Genomic DNA, 19,112 nt, shown 5'->3' on the forward strand with positions numbered 1-19,112 from the left:
CTAGATTTGCATGGAATCTCATTTTGAAGGTCTCATCGAGACGAACCTAACGATGAAGACGAATCTTCAATCAAATTATTAATCTGTGAGATAAATCATTTTTAAAATTTAAAAAACATTTAATACGATGATTTAATCATGAGGTAGAAGATTCTTGCAAGTGCATGAACTGCCGCATGGGAGAGCTGTTATGCGGTGCTTCTCCTTAGATTTTCCCTTTTTTGATATTGTGTGTGTTGTGTAAAACAGATCATTATGTTTGTTCCAAGCACAAACAGTGCACAAAATTGCAAATGAAACTGTTAATCATAGAAAATTAATTAATTATGATAATAATAATACAAGGACCGACTTTTATTAAATTTATAGTCCATTGCAACGCACGGGCATTTGTACTAGTATGTATAAATACAAGGTTTGCAACATACGACCTGTATCTTGATACGTATTTGCAAATAAAATGAAAGATGACACCAACTTGTGAATATGGTCTAAATTATGACACTCTCTTCAATTAACTCCAGCCGTCGAGAGGGGGACCCAAGGGAAGAGGCGAGGATCGCCGTCCGTTAACTGAACCCGATCCTGTCTCGTTTTCTTTCGCTTAAGAATTCGACACTTCGTCAGGGGATAGCGTCCTGCGGCCGGCCTGAGATCAGGTCGCGCCTCCGCCGCCGCTCGCCGCTCGCCGCGCGCGTGCTAGCGACGCCGCTGGTCCGCCCGCTCGACGGGAGCCTCCTTCTCCCCGCGCTGACGAACGCCGCTCGCCCGGTCCCCGACTAGGAGTCGCGCGCCTCTGGTTGCCGCCGCTCTCCCTCCCCTCCCCTTTCCAGCACTCCGCCGTCGCCTCGCATCGCCTCGCTCCTTCCCTGACCCGGACGCCCCTGAGCCGCATCGCCCCTCTCCTGGCCAGGACACCGCCGCCTCGCGTCGCCCCTCCTCGGTCCTCGCGAAGGTTGGTTCTTCCTTTGACAGCGGACAGTTCTTGGCTTCTTGGCTTCTTGCAGATGAATGTCGATTGCTGATCTTTGAGATGCCCTAGGTAGAGACCGCTCGCCGGTTGCCTGCCGCTCCCCTCTCCGGCGATGGCCGCGCATCCGCTCCGGCCGGAGGCGGAAGAGGGCAGCAAGGGCGCCGAGGTCTGCCTGTTCGACCAGTCGCCGGAGGATTTCTCCAGGGCGGTACGCGCCATCTCGGAGCTCGCCACCGGCGATCCCCAGCCGGGGTTCCCCGACGCCGAAGTAGAAAGGCTAGCCTCCTCAGTAACGTTCCTCAGGTGAAAACCGCTCTCCTTTGCTCCCGCAATGCCGCTGCCCGATTACCCCGATAAAATTGGCAAGTTTCAGTTTTGGGTTCGTGGCCAGAATGAACTTCTGAGTAATCCAAGAACCATTAAAATGCGAAATTTGGAAAGTATAGAGTAAACTAGTACTGTACAATGTAACTGCAATGTGCTAAGATTATAGTTCAACAGAGCCATCAAGTGTTTTCTGGATTCCATTCTGCCAGGCATTTAATCAATTGTTAATGATAATTTGCTATCTTCCCAGAGAATGGAGGCATTTCTCTTATGAGCCAAAAGGTGTTAGTTTTGTTTATGGTGCTGGATCAGCTTCATCCGGAGATGACGCTCACGAGATAACCTTACCACAGTTCTCATCTGCATCTTTTCCTCGGGTTAGTGGAATTAAAACTGATTGTTGGCGTTAATTGGTGAGTCTAAATTTCCTGGTTTAGGCTTTTAATTGATTTCTTGGATCATATAAGTGCAAATCAATGCAGGTCACACACTTGGAAGATGGGAGGGATAAGAATGCAGACAGGTATTATTTTTGTATAATCTAGACTTCCTCACCTTTCTAGAATCTACTTAGGTTGTTAGAAGATCTTCCCCAACTACTTACTCAAGGTAGTATACAATAATGTCCTTGTTGTTTCACACATAACATAACATGATTTCAAATACATCTTCTATCAGTACCCTTTCTAATTATATACGTACTTGTAAAATTACTTAAATAGAGTTAGTGATACAAATACCATTTTGTGCATATTAGTGGTCAAAGCTTTAAATCATTGACTGCACACTGTAAAAAGTATATTTATTTGAGAATCAAAACAGTATTCTCTTGGTCCAGGAGTGAGTTGGGTCATCAAGTGCTGTCAACCCAATGCAAAATTCTGCTTCTTTCACTTTTCTTTGTTATCCATATGACTGTTGTGAGCCATAGGCAATCCACATGATAGCTTGTGTTGTTTCATTAATTGAAAGAATAGTAGTGTCATAAATTAATGAGACGTGGATACACTACTAAATTTGACCTCCGTATTTCTACCTTCTTTCACTTTTATCTGTTACTCCCTCCGTCCCAAAATAAGTGTCTCAACTTTGTACTAGCTTAGCTTGAGACAGTTATTTTGGGACGGAGGGAGTATTACATTATTATCCATATGACTGTGGTGAGCCATCTCGAGTGAGCTGTGATTAAATATCTTAATTGTTGCAGTTCTGATTTCATTTTGTTTGCTGGGGGAAGTGTTTGGTCGTTGGACTGGTGCCCAAAGTTGTGCGACAAGCCTTGTTCTCCTGTAAATTGTGAGGTTGTGATCAACTGACTGATGGCCATGAACTAGTAGCTCTTTTGTTGTGAGTCGTGATTTCGAAAAAGTTCATTTTTCATCTTATTATCCAATGTCTGCCTTGTACGACTATCTGGAGAAATGTTTTGTTCACAGCCCAGATTTAGCAATGAGAAAAATGCCATCATGGTGGCTCTCAAGCCCACATGTCAATGACATATTCATTTGTTTTACTTAACTGTATACTTTATGTTGGCATATAGAAATATGTCTAAGAAAACCTCATAACAACCATTGAAGTACTTTTCTCAAATGCATATTTGCATGCAGGCTCATTGAATGGTTGCACTTGTTTTTCAGAGTCTATGAATAGCTAAGATGAATAGTAATTTTTTTATTTTGTTTTTAGTTGCAAGAATTTACTTGGATATAGAAGAAGATAAGCAGAACATATGAGGTACTTAGAGCTGATCATGATTTTCTATCTGTTGCAGTATCTTGCTGTTGCTGCTCATCCTCCTGGTTCTTCTTACCATAAGCTTGGCATGCCATTGATTGGCAGAGGTATCATTCAAGTTTGGTGTCTCGTAGCACCCTTTGAAGAGGCAGATCCTCACCAGTATAGTAAGAGCAATCGTAGAGGAAGGCCTAGAAAAATACCAGATGAGAATAATTCCATTGAGAGTTCATCAGTTCCTCGAAAACCTATAGGGAGGCCAAGAAAGATGAAAGTGACAACTACTGATGATCACACAGAACCAAGTCTGAAAAAACCAAGGGGCAGACCAAGAAAGATAGAACCTGCAACTACTGATGATCACACAGAACCAAGTTGGAAAAAACCAAGGGGGAGACCAAGAAAGATAAAATCTGCAGCTGCTGATGATTACACAGAGCCAAGTCTGAAAAAACCAAGGGGCAGACCAAGAAAGATAGAACCTTCAACTACTGATGATCATGCAGAACCAAGTCTGAAAAAACCAAGGGGGAGACCAAGAAAGATAAAACCTGCAACTACTGATGATCACGCAGAACCAAGTCTGAAAAAACCAAGGGGCAGACCAAGAAAAACCAAGTGCAATGTACATTTGAGTGCTGCATCATCTGATGCCACATCACCAGCACATGGCTTGTGCAATGCAAATTACAAGGAAGAATCAAGTGCCCAACATAGAAAGAAGCCTGTTTCAACAGAGTGTAGTTCTTCAACCACATTCAGCGGCGAAGAACAAAACAATCAGCCAACTCCCAAACCAAGTGACAGTGTGGCCTCAGTTGAAAATTGCAAGAAAGAATTACTTGTCTACACCAGAAGGCGTGTACGTCCTCCTACAAAGAAATCTGCTCCGAACGAGACTTGCTCACTGGTTCTTAGTGGTGACGTACAGAAGATGGAGACATCCTACACGTCCATCATGCCAAATAATCATTTGTCTTCTGTTGAGAATCCCCAACTATTGGGTTCATCTATAAGTGAAGACATGGCTAATGAGGCTGGTTTGGTTGTACGTAAGAGCGCAGTTGTTAACCACGAGGTCATGGAAATGAATGATAGTGATGCTGCCAATCAAGTTGTGCATGCTCCTTTTGAAGACAGTGCCCAGATGATCGTTGAAGTGGAAAATACAGAAGTAGCTCCAATAGAAAAATCAAGTAAAAATGATAATATAATTACTTGTGCAGAAAACTCAAACCTTTCTGCAATCCCTGAAGGCATTCATCTACCAAGGGTCGTCTTGTGTTTAGCTCATAACGGAAAAGTTGCTTGGGACATCAAATGGAAGCCTCCTCTACCAAATCAGTCAGAACGGAAATCACGTTTGGGTTTTCTTGCAGTACTGTTGGGAAATGGCTCACTGGAAGTGTGAGTATATCCTATGCTAAATCATCATTTTGAATTGTTTTGCCATCACTTTTTAAATATCATCATTTATGTACTTATTCATTATTGTGAACAGATGGGAAGTTCCATCGCCAAGCATAATCCAGAAAATATATCCATCTTCTTTAATGAAGGGTACCGACCCTCGCTTTCTAAAGCTGCGACCTGTATTTAGATGTGCTAAAGTGAAATGCGGGAACATACAGAGGTATCCAACTTCTACTTTCATCATTTTGCTATTAAACTAGGTGTCAGATTTAAAATTTCTGTTAAATTTGTCAGCATGAATTTTCATTTTGAATCCATTGTCTCTTTGTAATGGTATAAACAGCATTCCCTTGACAGTTGATTGGTCGCCTTCTCCTCATGATATGATACTGGCAGGATGTCATGATGGAACGGTATCTTTTCTGTCTGTAGTAAATTATTTTCTTAGTTTATACTCCCTCTGTCTCAAAATAACTGTCTCAAACTTAGTACAAGTTTGTACTAAAGCTAGTACAAAGTTAAGACACTTATTTTAGGACGGAGGGAGTATATGATAACCACACTGTTTGGTTAGAAGGTGCTGTGCTGAGAGTTTCATGGTTGTATTTTGATGTTCCAGGTTGCTTTATGGAAGTTCTCTACAGACTTGCCGGCACAAGGTATTTTAATGGTTTATTACCTCCCTTTTCATAGGATTTCTATCACTTATGTCATTCAGATGACATGTCTGACTCAGGAACTGCTTACTTTCACATTTTGAAGAGCAAGTTATTGGATTTCCTGAACTGCATATCTCTTATTTTATTTCGTTTGTGTTATATTAACCGGGTGTTCTGGTTAATCTATAGATTCGAAACCTTTTATGTGTGTCACAGCTGAATCTGTTCCCATCAGAGCCCTCTCGTGGGCACCATGTGTAAGGTACTAAGTTGGGTTATACTTCTATTCCATTCCAAAAGGTAAAGACTGAGTCTGACTCCATATCATTTTGTCAGTGAGGAAAACACAAACACCTTTGTCACTGCTGGAGAGGATGGTCTAAAATTCTGGGATTTAAGGTAGCTTAAACTCTACTAGGAACCGTAATCAGTAATTCAGATCTTTGTTGTGAATGAAACTGTTATGACCGGTACAACGTACCAACGGAGGAGGCCCAATGGGCAGGGTTAATTACGGGCTTAGCCCAAGTTATCTTACCTATCTTAGAGTCCAAGTTATATTAGAGTCCAAGTTATCTAGGGTTTAGTGGAGGTTGTCCTCCTATATAAACACATGTACCCCTTCGATATTAAGCAGACAATAAACAGTATATTCTGTTGTCGTCTCCCTCAGGAGACGGGAGCCCCAAACCCTAGCCGCCTCTCTCTCTCTTTCTCATGCCGCGACGGCGTCCCCAACCTCGCAGCCCGCACTTCCACCCCTACAACCTACGTCCGAGACCTGGTAGAACCCTAGCCTCTACCAGAAACTGCTATTTGCCACCCCATTTTTGATATTGCATACATGGAGCCGTACTAAGGCTTATCTCAATAGTCTGTAAAATTTCTTTCTTTCTCTTTTTGGTTATATATAATATTCCACCCAGGAAAGTTTTTCCAGACTATTTGACTGCACTTTGCAATTTTTAGCACGATGCATCTTTATTCTGTTGTTTTGTAATGATAACATTGCATCTTTATTGTGTTGTTTTGTAATGATAACATTTTGATCAATAAACGAAGGAGCGTTTAATCTGCAAAACCTGTTATCCTCGAATGAACATATTGGAACACCTTTCAACAAAACAAAAAACATAACTTTTAGTTGCATCTCATAAAACTCGTTTGTTGCAGAGATCCATACCGCCCTCTGTGGGAACTAACTACTGCCCCAAAGGCTGTTATAAGTCTTCATTGGTTAAATGATGCAAGGTAATATTTTGTCCCATTTGTAGCGAATAAATCTCATTCCATTTGTAGTAATATGTCCCATTCCTTCCATAGTAAACAAAACCTGCAAACATTAGATAGGAACTTGGTTTACCTAGTATTCAATTTTCCCCTGTCAGTTAGAAATTAGGTAACTTCAGATGCAAATTGTTTCTCACTGAAGTTGAAACGCAAATCACAGTTGCAAGAAAATAAGAAAAATGATTATTTATGTTCTTATGCAATCCATGGCTCATCTGATCTCTGATATGTCAGCATGCTTAACTTGCTAATGCTTGTATGTCCTTTAAACCTTTCAATTCGTATTTATTTTGTATGGCTTCTTAAAAACGTAAATGATTCTCCATTAGTTCTCTTTTGCTTTGCTATTGGTGCTCTACCTTTGTGTTGATCTAGGCCCTGCTGTAGCTTGTACTTCGAACTCTTCTACCTTTTTAATCTAGGCCCTGCTGCATCATCTGGTTAATTTTACCGTCGTGTTTTCCCCTTTTTTTTAATCAAGCATCAGAGAGCTTAGTTACCATGTTTGCCTTGGTGGGGCAAGTAAATTGATGGCTAGTCACATCCATTTTTGTCAAAACTGCTGGGTCTATAAAGTGGGTAGGCTGTTAGTTTCCACTTTTCAGGTATATAAATTCCTGAGGAACATGACATAGATCCAGGCCTATCCTTTCGCTTGTCCTAAACATAGTAAAGACGTAGGACTCGGGTGGCTTGTAATGTTTGGTTGGAATTAATTGACATTGAAGAATGGCAAATAAAAACTTTCTTATTCCACTATTTTTTTTCTGTGTTTTTTGTCCATGATTAGGGTTCCTTGTTTATAACGGTGTGGTCTAGCTTACTAAAATAGAGTGGTAAAATCTCTATGGGTGAAAGCTCTACCTAGTTCCCAACGTGGCCTTACTGTGTATATATGCAGGTTATAAAGGAAAAACCGTCTACTAGGTTAATAATGCTAACTGTTACTATCTTTCATGTCCAGAGGTATTGTCATCTCATTGGAAGATGGTACATTGAAGTTCCTCAGCTTACCTACAATAGCCAATGATGTACCTGTCACCGGAAGGCCATTTGCTGGGACTAAAACTCAGGGCGTTCATACTTATCAACTATCAGAATATTTGATATGGGATGTCCATGTCTCAGAGATTACTGGTACATTTCCAGACCATGCCTAATCGTAGTCAATATCCGGCCTAAGCAGAGTGCAGTTACCAGTTTCCTAGTAAGAAGCCTTGGGTGGTACCTTTTCTTAGACTGTCGTCTCAAAGAAATGAACATAGACATTATGTTATCTCCCATATATACTAATACTTGAATTGTTTATTATTTTAGTAATATTCACCTCTCATAAGATTCTGATTTGGACACTTGATTTTATTTTTTGTGATATTTATGACTTTAACAATGCTTTCCTATATTTTGGACACTTGATTTTCTTTTTTGTGATATTTATGACTTTAACAATGTTCTCCTATATTTTGGACACTTGATATCAAAGTTCTTAAAATGAATCTCTATACAGAAGTAAGGGGAATTAATAACTTCTCATAAATATATCAAACTGAAGCACATATGGGTGGAATCTAATCTTCGCTATGATCCTTGAATTGGCAATAATTCTTTGCCTCTATACAGGTCATGCAGCTTATTGTGTGGCAGATGGCACTGCTGTGCACTTCCAGGTGAACTCGCTAGCCTGTATTCATTATCTACTTGTGCTTGTCATCCAGAATCTCTGTGCTAAATGAATATTGCACACGTGTAGCTTACTTCGAGATTCTGGGAGAAGAAACCTAGGAGGAACCGTGTACCTTATTTCCTCTGTGGTTCACTGGCAGAGGAGGGGACAGCCATTAAGATCGGTAGCTCGTTGCAAAGCTCTCCTTTATCGAATGTTCCTATGGTCATGAGAAAGGGCCCAGAATCATGCCAAGATGTAGATCAAGCGGACAACATGCGAGAAGAGGAACTACTGACTCTTGCTAACTCAGGTAAAAGTAAAACCCTCTCCATTTTGCTGCAAGTCATCATTGGCTTACTGCCTGACATGCCTGCTGAACTACACTGCAGAACATGTAGATTCAGAACTCGGAGATGGTGAACTAGATGAAGGCCAAGAAACTGGTGCTCTAGTTTTAGCTGATGCTCTAATGCAAGAGAATGATGGCATGCACAACGGCCCAGTTGATGAAAAGGCTAAAGACGACTTTGAGGTCTTCCCTCCCAAAGCTGTAGCGCTGCATCGGTTGAGATGGAATACAAACAGAGGCAGCGAGAGATGGTTATGCTATGGAGGCGCCGCAGGCATTGTTCGTTGTCAGAGGATCTAAGAGACAAGCATATATAATTGGGCCGCAAACCAGGAGAATCTGTGGGTGTCCACCCACCTAGAAAATAAGCTGTTGCAGCAGCCAACAGCAATATATGGTAGATTTGCCCGGTTCTTTCGTCGGCCTTACCGAGTTCCACAGTTATGCCTGAGCTACTACTCATTCTGCAACAGCAACAGATCCTTGTAGTTTAGGAACTCAGGTTGAGGCAATATGAGCTTCATATCTTGGGCTAAGAAAACAATAGGAAATACCTGTGAGAAGTCAGCTCAGCAACTGACTGATGTTTTTCTTAGGCTGTAACATGTGTACATGTATTGATTGACACAATCAGACAAATTGCGCCGATTTGTAAGTAATATTGACAAACTGAACAATGTTCCGCCAAATATGTAAGTAATAGATGAATAATAATGGAAATCATGATTGGTCCAGAGCTGCATGCCATTTTCCCTCTCAATATATAAGCTGTGTTTGATTTCTTTTACGGTCTTCAGTATGTTATTTTAACTACGACTTTCATATATAATATGCCCAGAAAATTAGTAAAAAAACATACGACAAAACAATTAGTACACACAGGACAAATACCCGACATTAAACTTACTTTCAAATCCATATACTGTTGATGTATTAGTGGTAAAGTTTTAAGATATCACCGAATGTATAATAATGAAATTTCATTTTCTTTGAGACACGGTACAAATGCACACACTTACATACACGTGTCCCTATGAACGCACACCTTGCCTCTATGAGGAAGCCGTCACATTTTGAGATTGACAAAGTCATGATAGAACGCCTCATAGTTGATGGGAATGTCTCCTTCCACTAAATGAACATCGCTAGAAAATCTGAAAGAACTCCAGAAACGTCTTCTTTCACTAAACGAATATCACTAGAAAACCTGAATAAAATCAAGGAAAATACGAGCAACCGAGCACCAACGCCAAGTCTATGACTTAACCCTGGTGGGGCTACGCTCAGTTTGCAATGAGATCTACATTTTCAGAAAGAGGGAATATTAATTGGTTTCGAAGTCAGTTTTCGACGAAGCTCTCTTGGATTTTAATCCAACAGCTCACACGAATTGAGTAACAGATAGTTGGCCCCAAACCCAACCATCAACGTCTAGGTGTAGTCATCGATTATGGTTGATTGCATGTTTCCATTCGCATCGACAAGACTTTCAGAGGCGTGTGTGGCTGTGTGCATCATGATCATGACACATGTATTCTCTTGATGCAACATTATGAGCCAATAAAAGACACCATATATGTTTTTTTTTAAAATCTATCACCTATATAGACGAACACTTTACTTTGATAAAATGTTGCAACAATAACTTGGTAACTATATTGCGTTGTTACTGCTGCATTTATCTGGAGTGAAGGCAATGAATTTTCACCAAAAATCATCACACATATGTATTAGTACTTAGTTGTGGCTGGCTATGTACAGTCCTACAGTACATTAGCAAAAGGATTCACTAGCCGCTACTCAACAATCTCCATGACACACAGCTTGTCAGGAGGGCAAGAATCCAAAACGCTTGTAACATCGGTACTCAACCGGTGAGAGTTCGGCGCCTCCGGCTGGACGGTGACCCACTGGCCGTCGACATGCTCCATGTGTTCATGCTGCTCAGGGTGGGCAGAGAACCTGGCCTTGGCGACGTCTCGGCACATCTTGTTCAAGTGGTCGATGGAAAGGATCAAATCGAAACCATCTTCCGTCTTGTAGCTGGTCTTGCGGATCTTGATGCCGACATCCACGCTGCGGGAACTTGCAGCACCGAAGAGCAGAGGATGCCCTAGGACTAGTTCGTCGGAGAGGCTGCATATCTGTCGGAAAGTAAAGTTCGTTTCAGGTACCAGTTCCAGACAAAGAAAGATAGCAGTTCTTAGAAGAGCAGAAAATATAACTTATACATGAAAGAATTTTGAAGCTGCGATGTTTAGGTCCCCTATCTTTAAGTTCACATATTGAAACCACAACGATTTGAAATGCTGGAATGCTTCTCGCTGATGTTATTTTAGCAGGCTAAATGTTCAGTTGCAGATTGCAGAGCAAGACGAGCTTAGGTAGCCGGAAGTTTTAAAGAAGATCTATATTTCGTACAACGAATAAGTCAACGCAACAGAAAGTAAAAAGTGAGGAGAAATGCAAGATGAGGGGAAACGCGGGGCGAATGGCCCATGATCATACCTGTACATACTCTATGCCCATTGCATTGAACGATTCCAAAATTTTATTTGATGATAATGAGCTGAAAATCGCCCCAGTTCCAGCTGGCCTTTGAAGTATCTCCCATGGGGACTTCAGCATAATTTTTTTGCTCTTTAGCTCAGAGGACAGACTGACAACTGGTAGTTTCATCTCTTCAAGGACCCATACCTGCAAATGGATTCAGCGGAACATTAAAAAAGTAGAGGAGCTTGGCTATTTTGAGATCCAAAGTTACAAACAAATTAGAGATTAATGCTGGCGAAGAAAGATTTCTATATTCATAACTGAATATGACGGGAATCTCTCCCCATTTGCCACTCAACTCTCTTAAGACTGAAAACCAAAAGAGAGTCGAGCACTGCACTCTACATGTACAACTGAACTGATGTACATATGCTGGTAACACAAGACCAAATTTTAGGTTCTCCATACATTTCAAAACGCAATACCAAATTTTAGGTTCTCCATACATTTCAAAACGCAATCTTTAAGTAATTGCTTCTCTGGACTGGAATGTACAATAACACAAATGTGAGGTGTGGGCAGTTCCACCAAGAATGTGAACACTAATGAAACTGCCAAACTATTAAATGGGAAAATGGAAACGAATAGTCACATTAACACACCTATTTTTTTGGAAAAACAGAAAGCACCTACGTAAACTCGTAGTAGGACAATGTACTGTACCTTCTGAGTGTCAAAACTAAAATAGTCATTCTCTATCAAGTAGTTCCGAACTGAATCCACATGATCACCAGGAGAAATAATAACAAAAGGGGGAGATATATGATTTTCTTCTACCTGCATCAACAAAAATGAATAAGATTTGTCCACGCATTAGTCGCTTTTTCAGGTGGGAACCGTAGCAAACAAGCAGCAAACTAACTGATAACCACTGTAAATTCAATCCTTAGTAAATACAACCTCCTTCCCGAACTAACTGTTGCTGAAATGAGTGTATCTAGACGCGTTTCAGTGTGTAGATACACTCATTTCAGCGACAGTTAATTCCGGACGGAGGGAGTAGTAGATTAGAATTCAAATGATATTTGCACCAAAGCATATTCCTTAATAATAGACCACAGCACAAAAACTTCAGCAGTAAAGGACATTGATCAACCTTGAACGTAAGGAAGAGTGAACTTAACAGTTCTCAACCTTTCCTACGATTATTATGTTCTTCATGCAACTTCAGGCAACATATGAAACAATCAAAAACTGTGCCGGTCTGTCCTTATGGCAGCATGGTCATAAAATTTAATGACATTCAAAATAAATTATGGAGAAAGTGCATTTGATTGGTGCTACTATATTCAGTTCCAATACAGGAAACAATGCAGTGGCCATCATGAATAGTGCATACCTTCATTAACTCACTAAAAGAGTTAAGCAATCTCTGAAACTCGGCATCCACAATATCAGAGTCAGAGCCATTTGTAAAAAGTATGATTGCTGCTTTTGACTTTTGAAGGATCTCACGACCTTTGCTAAATTCACTACTGAAGACATTCTTCTCTTTCTCTCCATGGTTCATGAGGGTCTCGCGAGGTATCCTCATCACGTTTTTTCTTGATGAAGTGGAATTGGCAAGAACATTCTTTGACATGCTGAAAATGACAAAAGTTTCAAAGAGTAAGCTGCAGGCTAGATTAAAAACTCAGGAACAGACAACAAATACATATTGTTTGACCAAAATAACACAAAGACTGATATTGTTACATATGAGGAGCATTCTGGAATATATAGAAAACATTTAGTGAAGGTGATGATGAGCAAATCAGCTTCTTTTGAAAATACTTTGGCAAGACAGGGAATAACGGGAATCCACAGTTCGTACCTGTCAACCTGCTTGCTGACACTATGCATTGCATGTTTGAATAATTGAAAGTCAATGCTCGCAATTTGTTCAGCAAGTGAATCCTTTTCGAGCTTGTCCCCTGATAGCAAACCTTCTAGAATATGACCCTGTTCCATTTCATGTAGTACCTTTTTTGCTGCAGTTATGCGACGCTGTAGTTTCTTCTTTTCCTTCCAATCCTGTAACAATTTAAAACAGAAACGCTTTATTTGAAAGAACACAACAAACAACAAAAAATAGCTCAGCCATTGCATCAATCTTGGTTAGAACCTAAAGCATGACATTTCAATGACATATGCTCGTTGAAAGAACTGTTACATGAGATGCATCCATCATCTACAACAGTCAGGAGAACTGCTGCTATCAACATTATAGCTCTTCAGATCAGACGTGTTCTTTTTTGTAAGCGCAAGTTATTTATGTACTACTGTATAAAAGGGATCATGGCATGCAACAAAAGGATGGCGCGGACCTAACCATCGCACGCCTTTCTTTCTTTGATTTCTCAGGCCGTGTGTTGACCTCAAGAAGACCCTTTGGTGGTGTAATCCACATCTCTCTACTCTCCATATCAATATCAGGCACAATATCTTGAGCAAATGGAATCCACACATGCTTCCGGGATGGAGTTGAATCCTGATTTTCTGAATCAGTCTGCACAACATTCTCAGCAGAGCCGACCATAACCTGGAGAAGATCGCCACCTCCAAAATTGAAGACCTGTGCAACAGTGCCTACAAGCTTGCCTGTATCCTAGGAAGGGAAACAAAAGGGCCAACTTCGATTATCAAAACTGTGAAGAAAACCATCTATGGAGGAAACAACCAGCATAATATGTACCTTGACAATAACACTCATGCCAACGAGATCGAGCGAATAGATCTCACCCTCCTCCAGTTCCGGCCTATCCTCGGCCTTGACGAGAAGGGCCGAGCCAACTATCTGCCTGGCCTAAGAAGAGAAGAGTCACAAACAAGATCGCATCAGAAGCTAACCAAATAGGTATATCAACTGATACGACAGCACAGCTAGAGTGTCTACCTACGAATGCTCGTTCCATAAATTAAACTTCTTGCTACTAACACTGTGACTAGTTCTTCAGACCCACGGATTCAGAGATACCGAGTGGCCTGGGCACAGAAATGCAAAGAAGCAGACCTCGTCCAAGGAGTCGACGCCGTCGAAGCGCACGATCCAGCCCTTCTTCCCGGTGTGGGCTTTTCCACGAACGAGGTCCAGCTCCCTGACCTGCATCTTCCCGGCGGCGCGGGCCCTCAGCCACCTCTTCCCCGGCTGCCAGAATCGAATTCCGACGTACGGACGGACGGGAAATGTTCGGTTCGACCGCCGGTTAGCGTCAACCAACCAAGGTGTTGTACGTAGAAGGAGGGAGGGGGGGAGATAGTGGTACCGTGGCGAAGCGGAGGTCGGGGAAGTCGGTGCGGGGCGAGACGAGGACGTCGCCGCGCACCCCGTGCGCGCCGCTCACGTACCCCACCTCGACCAACTCATCCTCCTCCGCGAGCTCCCGCTCGTCTTCATACTCCCCTGCTTCCTCGTGCTCGTGCTCTTGCTGCGCGTGGCTGGGGGTGGAGAGCAGCGCGGCGGCGGGGCGGGGCGGCGCGAGGGCGAGGGCGAGGGCGAGGCGGCGGGGAGGGAGGCGGGAGAAGGGCGCGGGGATGCGGCGGCACGGGGAAGGGCGGAGCGGGAGGGGGAGGGAGACCGGCGCGGATGTGGAGGCCGGAGACGCCATTTGCAGTGCAGCGAGGGAGGGGAGAGGATAGACCCCGAGCTCGAGGCTGGGGGAGAAGCGAGGAAGGTGGTTCTGGCTCGGCTCGGCTCGGGGTTTTAGCCCCGGCCCGTGGGCTCCCAACATGCATGTGGTTGGGCCGTGTCTGCATTGCAAAATCACAAAAAAACAGTGCAAGACGGAGGTAACGAACAAGAGACCCCCTGTTCCTTACGCGAGCGCCTAGCCAACTGAGCTAACTACTACCTTTGTTCGTTTCAGATAACGCGCGAAGCTAATATCCTTCTCTAAAAGGTTACTGATTTGATATTTTTTTCTTAAATTTCTGAAACTTAAACAGCTTTTGTATTTACGGGAAAAAAATTATAAATCATTTTTTTTAATTTTTGAAGAATTTATAAAAACACAAACATTATTTGAATATGTGAACAATACTTGAAACTATGACTTTTGTTTGTAAACAGGTGCGTCTTTTTCAAATTCTGATACTCTTTTTGTGAACGGTTTTTGAAGTGGGAACATTTTTTTTAACTTATGCTCACTTTTTAAAACGGGAACAGTTTTTGAACTTACGTACTTTTTATGAAATGGCAAATATTTTTTAGAAAATAAGGAACATTTTTTAAACTTCCCGACCATTTTAAAATCATGAATTTTTCTAGAACCGGAGAACAAAATTTGAACAAGTTTTTGATTTTTTAACGAATTTTGAAAAAGAGAAACTTTCTTTTATGAAAAATGTGCAAACAAGAACCTTTTTGAAAACTGTGACCAATTTTTGAAAAAGGGAACATTTTTTAAAAGATCATGCAGTTTTTTTAATAGGAGAATTTTTTTTGAATATTGTGACCAATTTATGAAAAATGGAACATTTTTTTGAAAAATCATGCAGTTTTTTGAATAGGAGAACATTTTTTGAAATACAAACATTTTTTGAAAATATGAACACATTTTGGAAGGCGGGACATTTTTTGAAGCACGAACATTTAAACATAAATTGCGAACACAATATTGAACACGAAAATATTTTCTGAAACACAAAACAAAAATTCGAAAATGTCAATCAAAAAATGAGAAAAGGAAAAAAGGAACAAAAGTGAAGTAAAAAAATGAAAAATGAGACAATAACATTTTTTGAAATGGGGACATTTTTTTTCAAACAGAAATAGTTTCTCAAATTTCGGAACATTTTTTTGAAAATACAAAACATTTTGATAAAAATTCACAATTTTTTTAAAAATTCCAAAACATTTTTGAAATTTCGGAACATTTTCTCAAAATCAGGAATATGTTTTTCAAATTCTGGAACATTTTTTCAAATTTCGGAATATTTTTTCAAATTCCGCAACATTTATTCAAAATCCAGAATGTTTTTCAAATTCTGTTTTTCCAAATTTCGGAACATTTTTTCAAAAATCCGAAACATTTTGATAAAAATTCCAGAACATTTTTTCAAATTCTGGAACATTTTTCAAACTCCGAAACATTTTTCAAATTTCCGAATATTTTTTCAAATTCCAAGAAACGGTGAAAGGCCAGAATCTGAAAACACGAAAACAGGAGGAAACAGAGAGAGAGATTCAATCTCGAAGGGGCTCTCACGCCTCCACCCATCATGGAGACCAAGGACCAGAGGGGAAACCCTCCTCCCATCTAGGGAGGAGGTCAAGGAAGAAGAAGAAGGAGGGGGAGCTCTCTCACCCTCTCTCCCGGTGGCATCGGAACATCACCGGGGCCATCATCGTGACGGCGATCCACTCTAGTAACTCCGTCATCTTCACCAACACCTCCATCACCTTCCCCATCTATCTACAGCGGTCCACTCTCCCGCAACCCGCTGTACCCTCTACTTGAACATGGTGCTTTATGCTTCATATTATTATCCAATGATGTGTTGCCATCCTATAATGTCTGAGTAGATCTATTTTGTCCTATTGGTAGATTGATGATCATTATTCGTTTGAGTTGCATGTTTTATTATTGGTGTTGTCCTACGATGCTCTCCATGTCGCGCAAGTGTGAGGGATCCTCGTTGTAGGGTGTTGTAATGTGTTCATGATTTGCCTATGGTGGGTTGTTTGAGTAGTTGAGTGACACAACCATAAACCCGAGTAGGTGGGTTGTTGCATATGGGAGTAAAGAGGACTTGATACCTTATAATGCTATGGTTGAGTTTTACCTTAATGATCTGCAGTAGTTGCAGATGCTTTCTAGAGTCCCAATCATAAGTGCATATGATCCAAGTAGAGAAAGTATATTAGCTTATGCCTCTCCCTCATATAAAATTGCAGTAATGATTACCGGTCTATTTATCAATTGCCTAGGGACAATTCCACAACTCCTACCGCCATTTTTCCACACTCGTTAAACTAACTTAGTTGTTCCTTTATCTAAGCAGCCCCTAGTTTTTATTTACGTGTTCTTTATTATCTTGCAAACCTATCCTATCACACCTAGAAAGTACTTCTAGTTTCATACTTGTTTTAGGCAAAGCGAACGTTAAGCGTGCGTAAGGTTGTATGAGTGGTCGATGAAACTTAAGGGAATATTTGTTCTACCTTTATCTCCTCGTTGGGTTCGACATTCTTACTTATTGAGAAACGCTACAATTGATCCCCTATACTTGTGGGTTATCAAGACCTTTTTTTGGCACCATTGCCGGGGAGCAATAGCGTGGGGTGAATATTCTCGTGTGTGCTTGTTTGCTTTATCACTAAGTAGATTTTAGTTGCTGTTCTAAGTTGTTCTCTATCCTTAGTTATTGATATGGAACACAAAATACCAAAAAAATTAGGTGTACTTGCTACTCATGGAGATGAGGAACCTCCTAAAACCCTCGATGCTCGTTATGTGAAAGATATTATGCACTACTTTGATAATCCTGAGAAAACCCCATTCAACTTGATAATGGGAGACACGTTGGATCAACGTGAATACTTTAGGGATTATCGCCTGACTCAAAATGGGAGACGCGTTCTGTGTGAAATTGCTTTGCTTTCGGATAGAGGCGCGTCCTTCATGGTCTTTGTGGGCCGCGCACATTTCCTTGATAGCACGGGCGTTTCTGCCGTTTCGAACTGTTTCTAGCGCATGAAGTGTTTTTGCTGTTTCCTCTCTGTTTCGAAGCGTTTATTCTGTTTCTGTTGTTTTGTCTGTATCAGGTGTATTTGTAGAGATAAATTTCAGGTGTTTGAACATTCTTTACAACGCAAAACTTAGACCTTCCTTACAAACTGTTTCTGTTATTTGAACCTTCTTTCGTCGAGCTAAATTTTAGGTGTTTGAACATGCTTTGAAAATGAAGAACATTTTTTTGAATTGTTGAACAAAACTTGAAAACGGGGACAAATGTTTTAGATTCAGAACAAATTTTTTAGACAGAGAGCAATTGGAAAATCCTGAATGCTTTTGGAAATGTGAACATTTTCTGTATAAGTGAACAAAAAATTGAAACCATTTTTTTTTCAAAACCTTCAAACATTTTTTGAATTGATTAACAAAATTTAGAAACAGAAACAACTTTTGAAACATGATTTTTTTTTTGAAAACAAGAACATTTTTTGAAATTTGTGGATAATTTACGAAAATAGGAACATTTTTTGAAATCCCGCTCATTATTTGAAAATTTCTGAAAATATTGAAAAAAAAACTTCTGAACATTTCTTAAAAATAAAGAACAATTTTCAAAATGCCCAACCATTTTTTTAAATGCAAACATTATTTCAATTCATTAAGAGTTTTTGATAACACGACCATTTAAAAAAGAATAGAAATTTTTTGAAAGAACATTTTTCTAAAATTTCTGAATTTTTTTCGAAAAATACGAACACATATCGTAAACACAAACATATTTCTAATTCGCATATGTTTACTTATTTATAAATGTTTGAAAAAAAGAGAAGAGAAAGAAAAAAGAAACAGAAACAAAAAATAACAAAAGGAAAAGAAATAGAAATAGCAGAAAAATAATCGGTTTAGGAAATCCTCTAGAAGGTTTGGAAAACCGATAGTAACCGGTTTGAAACTTTAGGAGGTTGCCAAAATCAGAAATCTGCTTAGCGCTTTAAATGGGCTGACCCACACGGTCACTCGCTCGCACCTCTCTTATGCGAAGCATCAACAGTTGAACGCAATATCCATCGTATAGAATTTTCCTAGAAATAGAGCCTGACGGACAGATCGGGCGTTGTCGCGGTTGGGCCGATTTATTAGGTCTGACTGTCGATCCGTTCTCGGGCCTGGGTTTTCACCATCGATTTTTTTGGGCCAACATATGCCTAGTTATACCGTGGACCACCAATGCCCAAGAGGGCAGTACAGCCGCCGGCTCGCGCCGCCAGGTATAACATTTATGTCTGAGTTTTTAGTAGGACGAAGGTTAAATGATGCAAACGATGTTGCATACTCCTTCGTTTTTAAATATAAGTTTTTCTAAAAATTTTATAAAAAAACTATACATGAAATAAAATAAATGAATCTACGTTTTAAAATATGCTTATATATATGTATATTCGTATATAGTTTTCTAATGAAAATTTTAAAAAAACTTATCTATACCTAA

The 19,112-nt window shown here is 40.5% G+C and overlaps 2 protein-coding genes across 4 annotated transcripts; one reads left to right on the forward strand and one right to left on the reverse strand.

The window, feature by feature from the left end:
* The first annotated feature begins 760 nt into the window (after window positions 1-760).
* On the forward strand, window positions 761-9,148 carry LOC123450562. 3 transcript variants are annotated; one of them, XM_045127745.1, is made up of 16 exons: window positions 761-955; window positions 1,047-1,276; window positions 1,551-1,677; window positions 1,783-1,823; window positions 2,508-2,601; window positions 3,075-4,444; window positions 4,539-4,670; window positions 4,794-4,863; window positions 5,070-5,109; window positions 5,299-5,371; window positions 5,446-5,508; window positions 6,283-6,360; window positions 7,364-7,536; window positions 8,020-8,066; window positions 8,150-8,375; window positions 8,455-9,148. In XM_045127745.1, the coding sequence occupies exons 2-16, from the start codon at window positions 1,086-1,088 to the stop codon at window positions 8,712-8,714; spliced, it is 2,985 nt and encodes a 994-aa protein (XP_044983680.1). In that variant the 5' UTR covers window positions 761-955; window positions 1,047-1,085; the 3' UTR covers window positions 8,715-9,148. The 3 variants fall into 3 exon arrangements, with proteins under 3 accessions (XP_044983680.1, XP_044983675.1, XP_044983685.1); XM_045127740.1 differs by having other exon boundaries at window positions 863-955; window positions 1,043-1,276; XM_045127750.1 differs by lacking the exons at window positions 761-955; window positions 1,047-1,276; window positions 2,508-2,601 and having other exon boundaries at window positions 1,662-1,677.
* Window positions 9,149-10,115: 967 nt separating this feature from the next.
* Window positions 10,116-14,587, reverse strand: LOC123450581. The gene is made up of 9 exons (XM_045127756.1): window positions 14,213-14,587; window positions 13,960-14,094; window positions 13,642-13,752; window positions 13,279-13,554; window positions 12,781-12,980; window positions 12,307-12,550; window positions 11,631-11,744; window positions 10,923-11,111; window positions 10,116-10,558 (listed from the first exon to the last, which is right to left on the reverse strand). The coding sequence occupies exons 1-9, from the start codon at window positions 14,552-14,554 to the stop codon at window positions 10,211-10,213; spliced, it is 1,959 nt and encodes a 652-aa protein (XP_044983691.1). The 5' UTR covers window positions 14,555-14,587; the 3' UTR covers window positions 10,116-10,210.
* Between the last annotated feature and the right edge of the window lie 4,525 nt (window positions 14,588-19,112).

Source organism: Hordeum vulgare, chromosome 1H, assembly GCF_904849725.1.
Source record: "Hordeum vulgare subsp. vulgare chromosome 1H, MorexV3_pseudomolecules_assembly, whole genome shotgun sequence".
Lineage (NCBI taxonomy): Eukaryota > Viridiplantae > Streptophyta > Magnoliopsida > Poales > Poaceae > Hordeum > Hordeum vulgare.

Excerpts from the sequence above, each read along its gene's own strand:
- LOC123450562 (XM_045127745.1), top strand. The coding sequence starts at position 1,086 with ATGGCCGCGCATCCGCTCCGGCCGGAGGCGGAAGAGGGCAGCAAGGGC. Across the intron at positions 1,678-1,782 it reads CATCTGCATCTTTTCCTCGG|GTCACACACTTGGAAGATGG; the intron begins GTTAGTGGAATT and ends AAATCAATGCAG. Across the intron at positions 1,824-2,507 it reads AGGGATAAGAATGCAGACAG|TTCTGATTTCATTTTGTTTG; the intron begins GTATTATTTTTG and ends TAATTGTTGCAG.
- LOC123450581 (XM_045127756.1), bottom strand. The coding sequence starts at position 14,554 with ATGGCGTCTCCGGCCTCCACATCCGCGCCGGTCTCCCTCCCCCTCCCG. Across the intron at positions 12,981-13,278 it reads AGAAAGAAAGGCGTGCGATG|GATTGGAAGGAAAAGAAGAA; the intron begins GTTAGGTCCGCG and ends AAATTGTTACAG. Across the intron at positions 11,745-12,306 it reads CTTTTAGTGAGTTAATGAAG|GTAGAAGAAAATCATATATC; the intron begins GTATGCACTATT and ends TTGTTGATGCAG.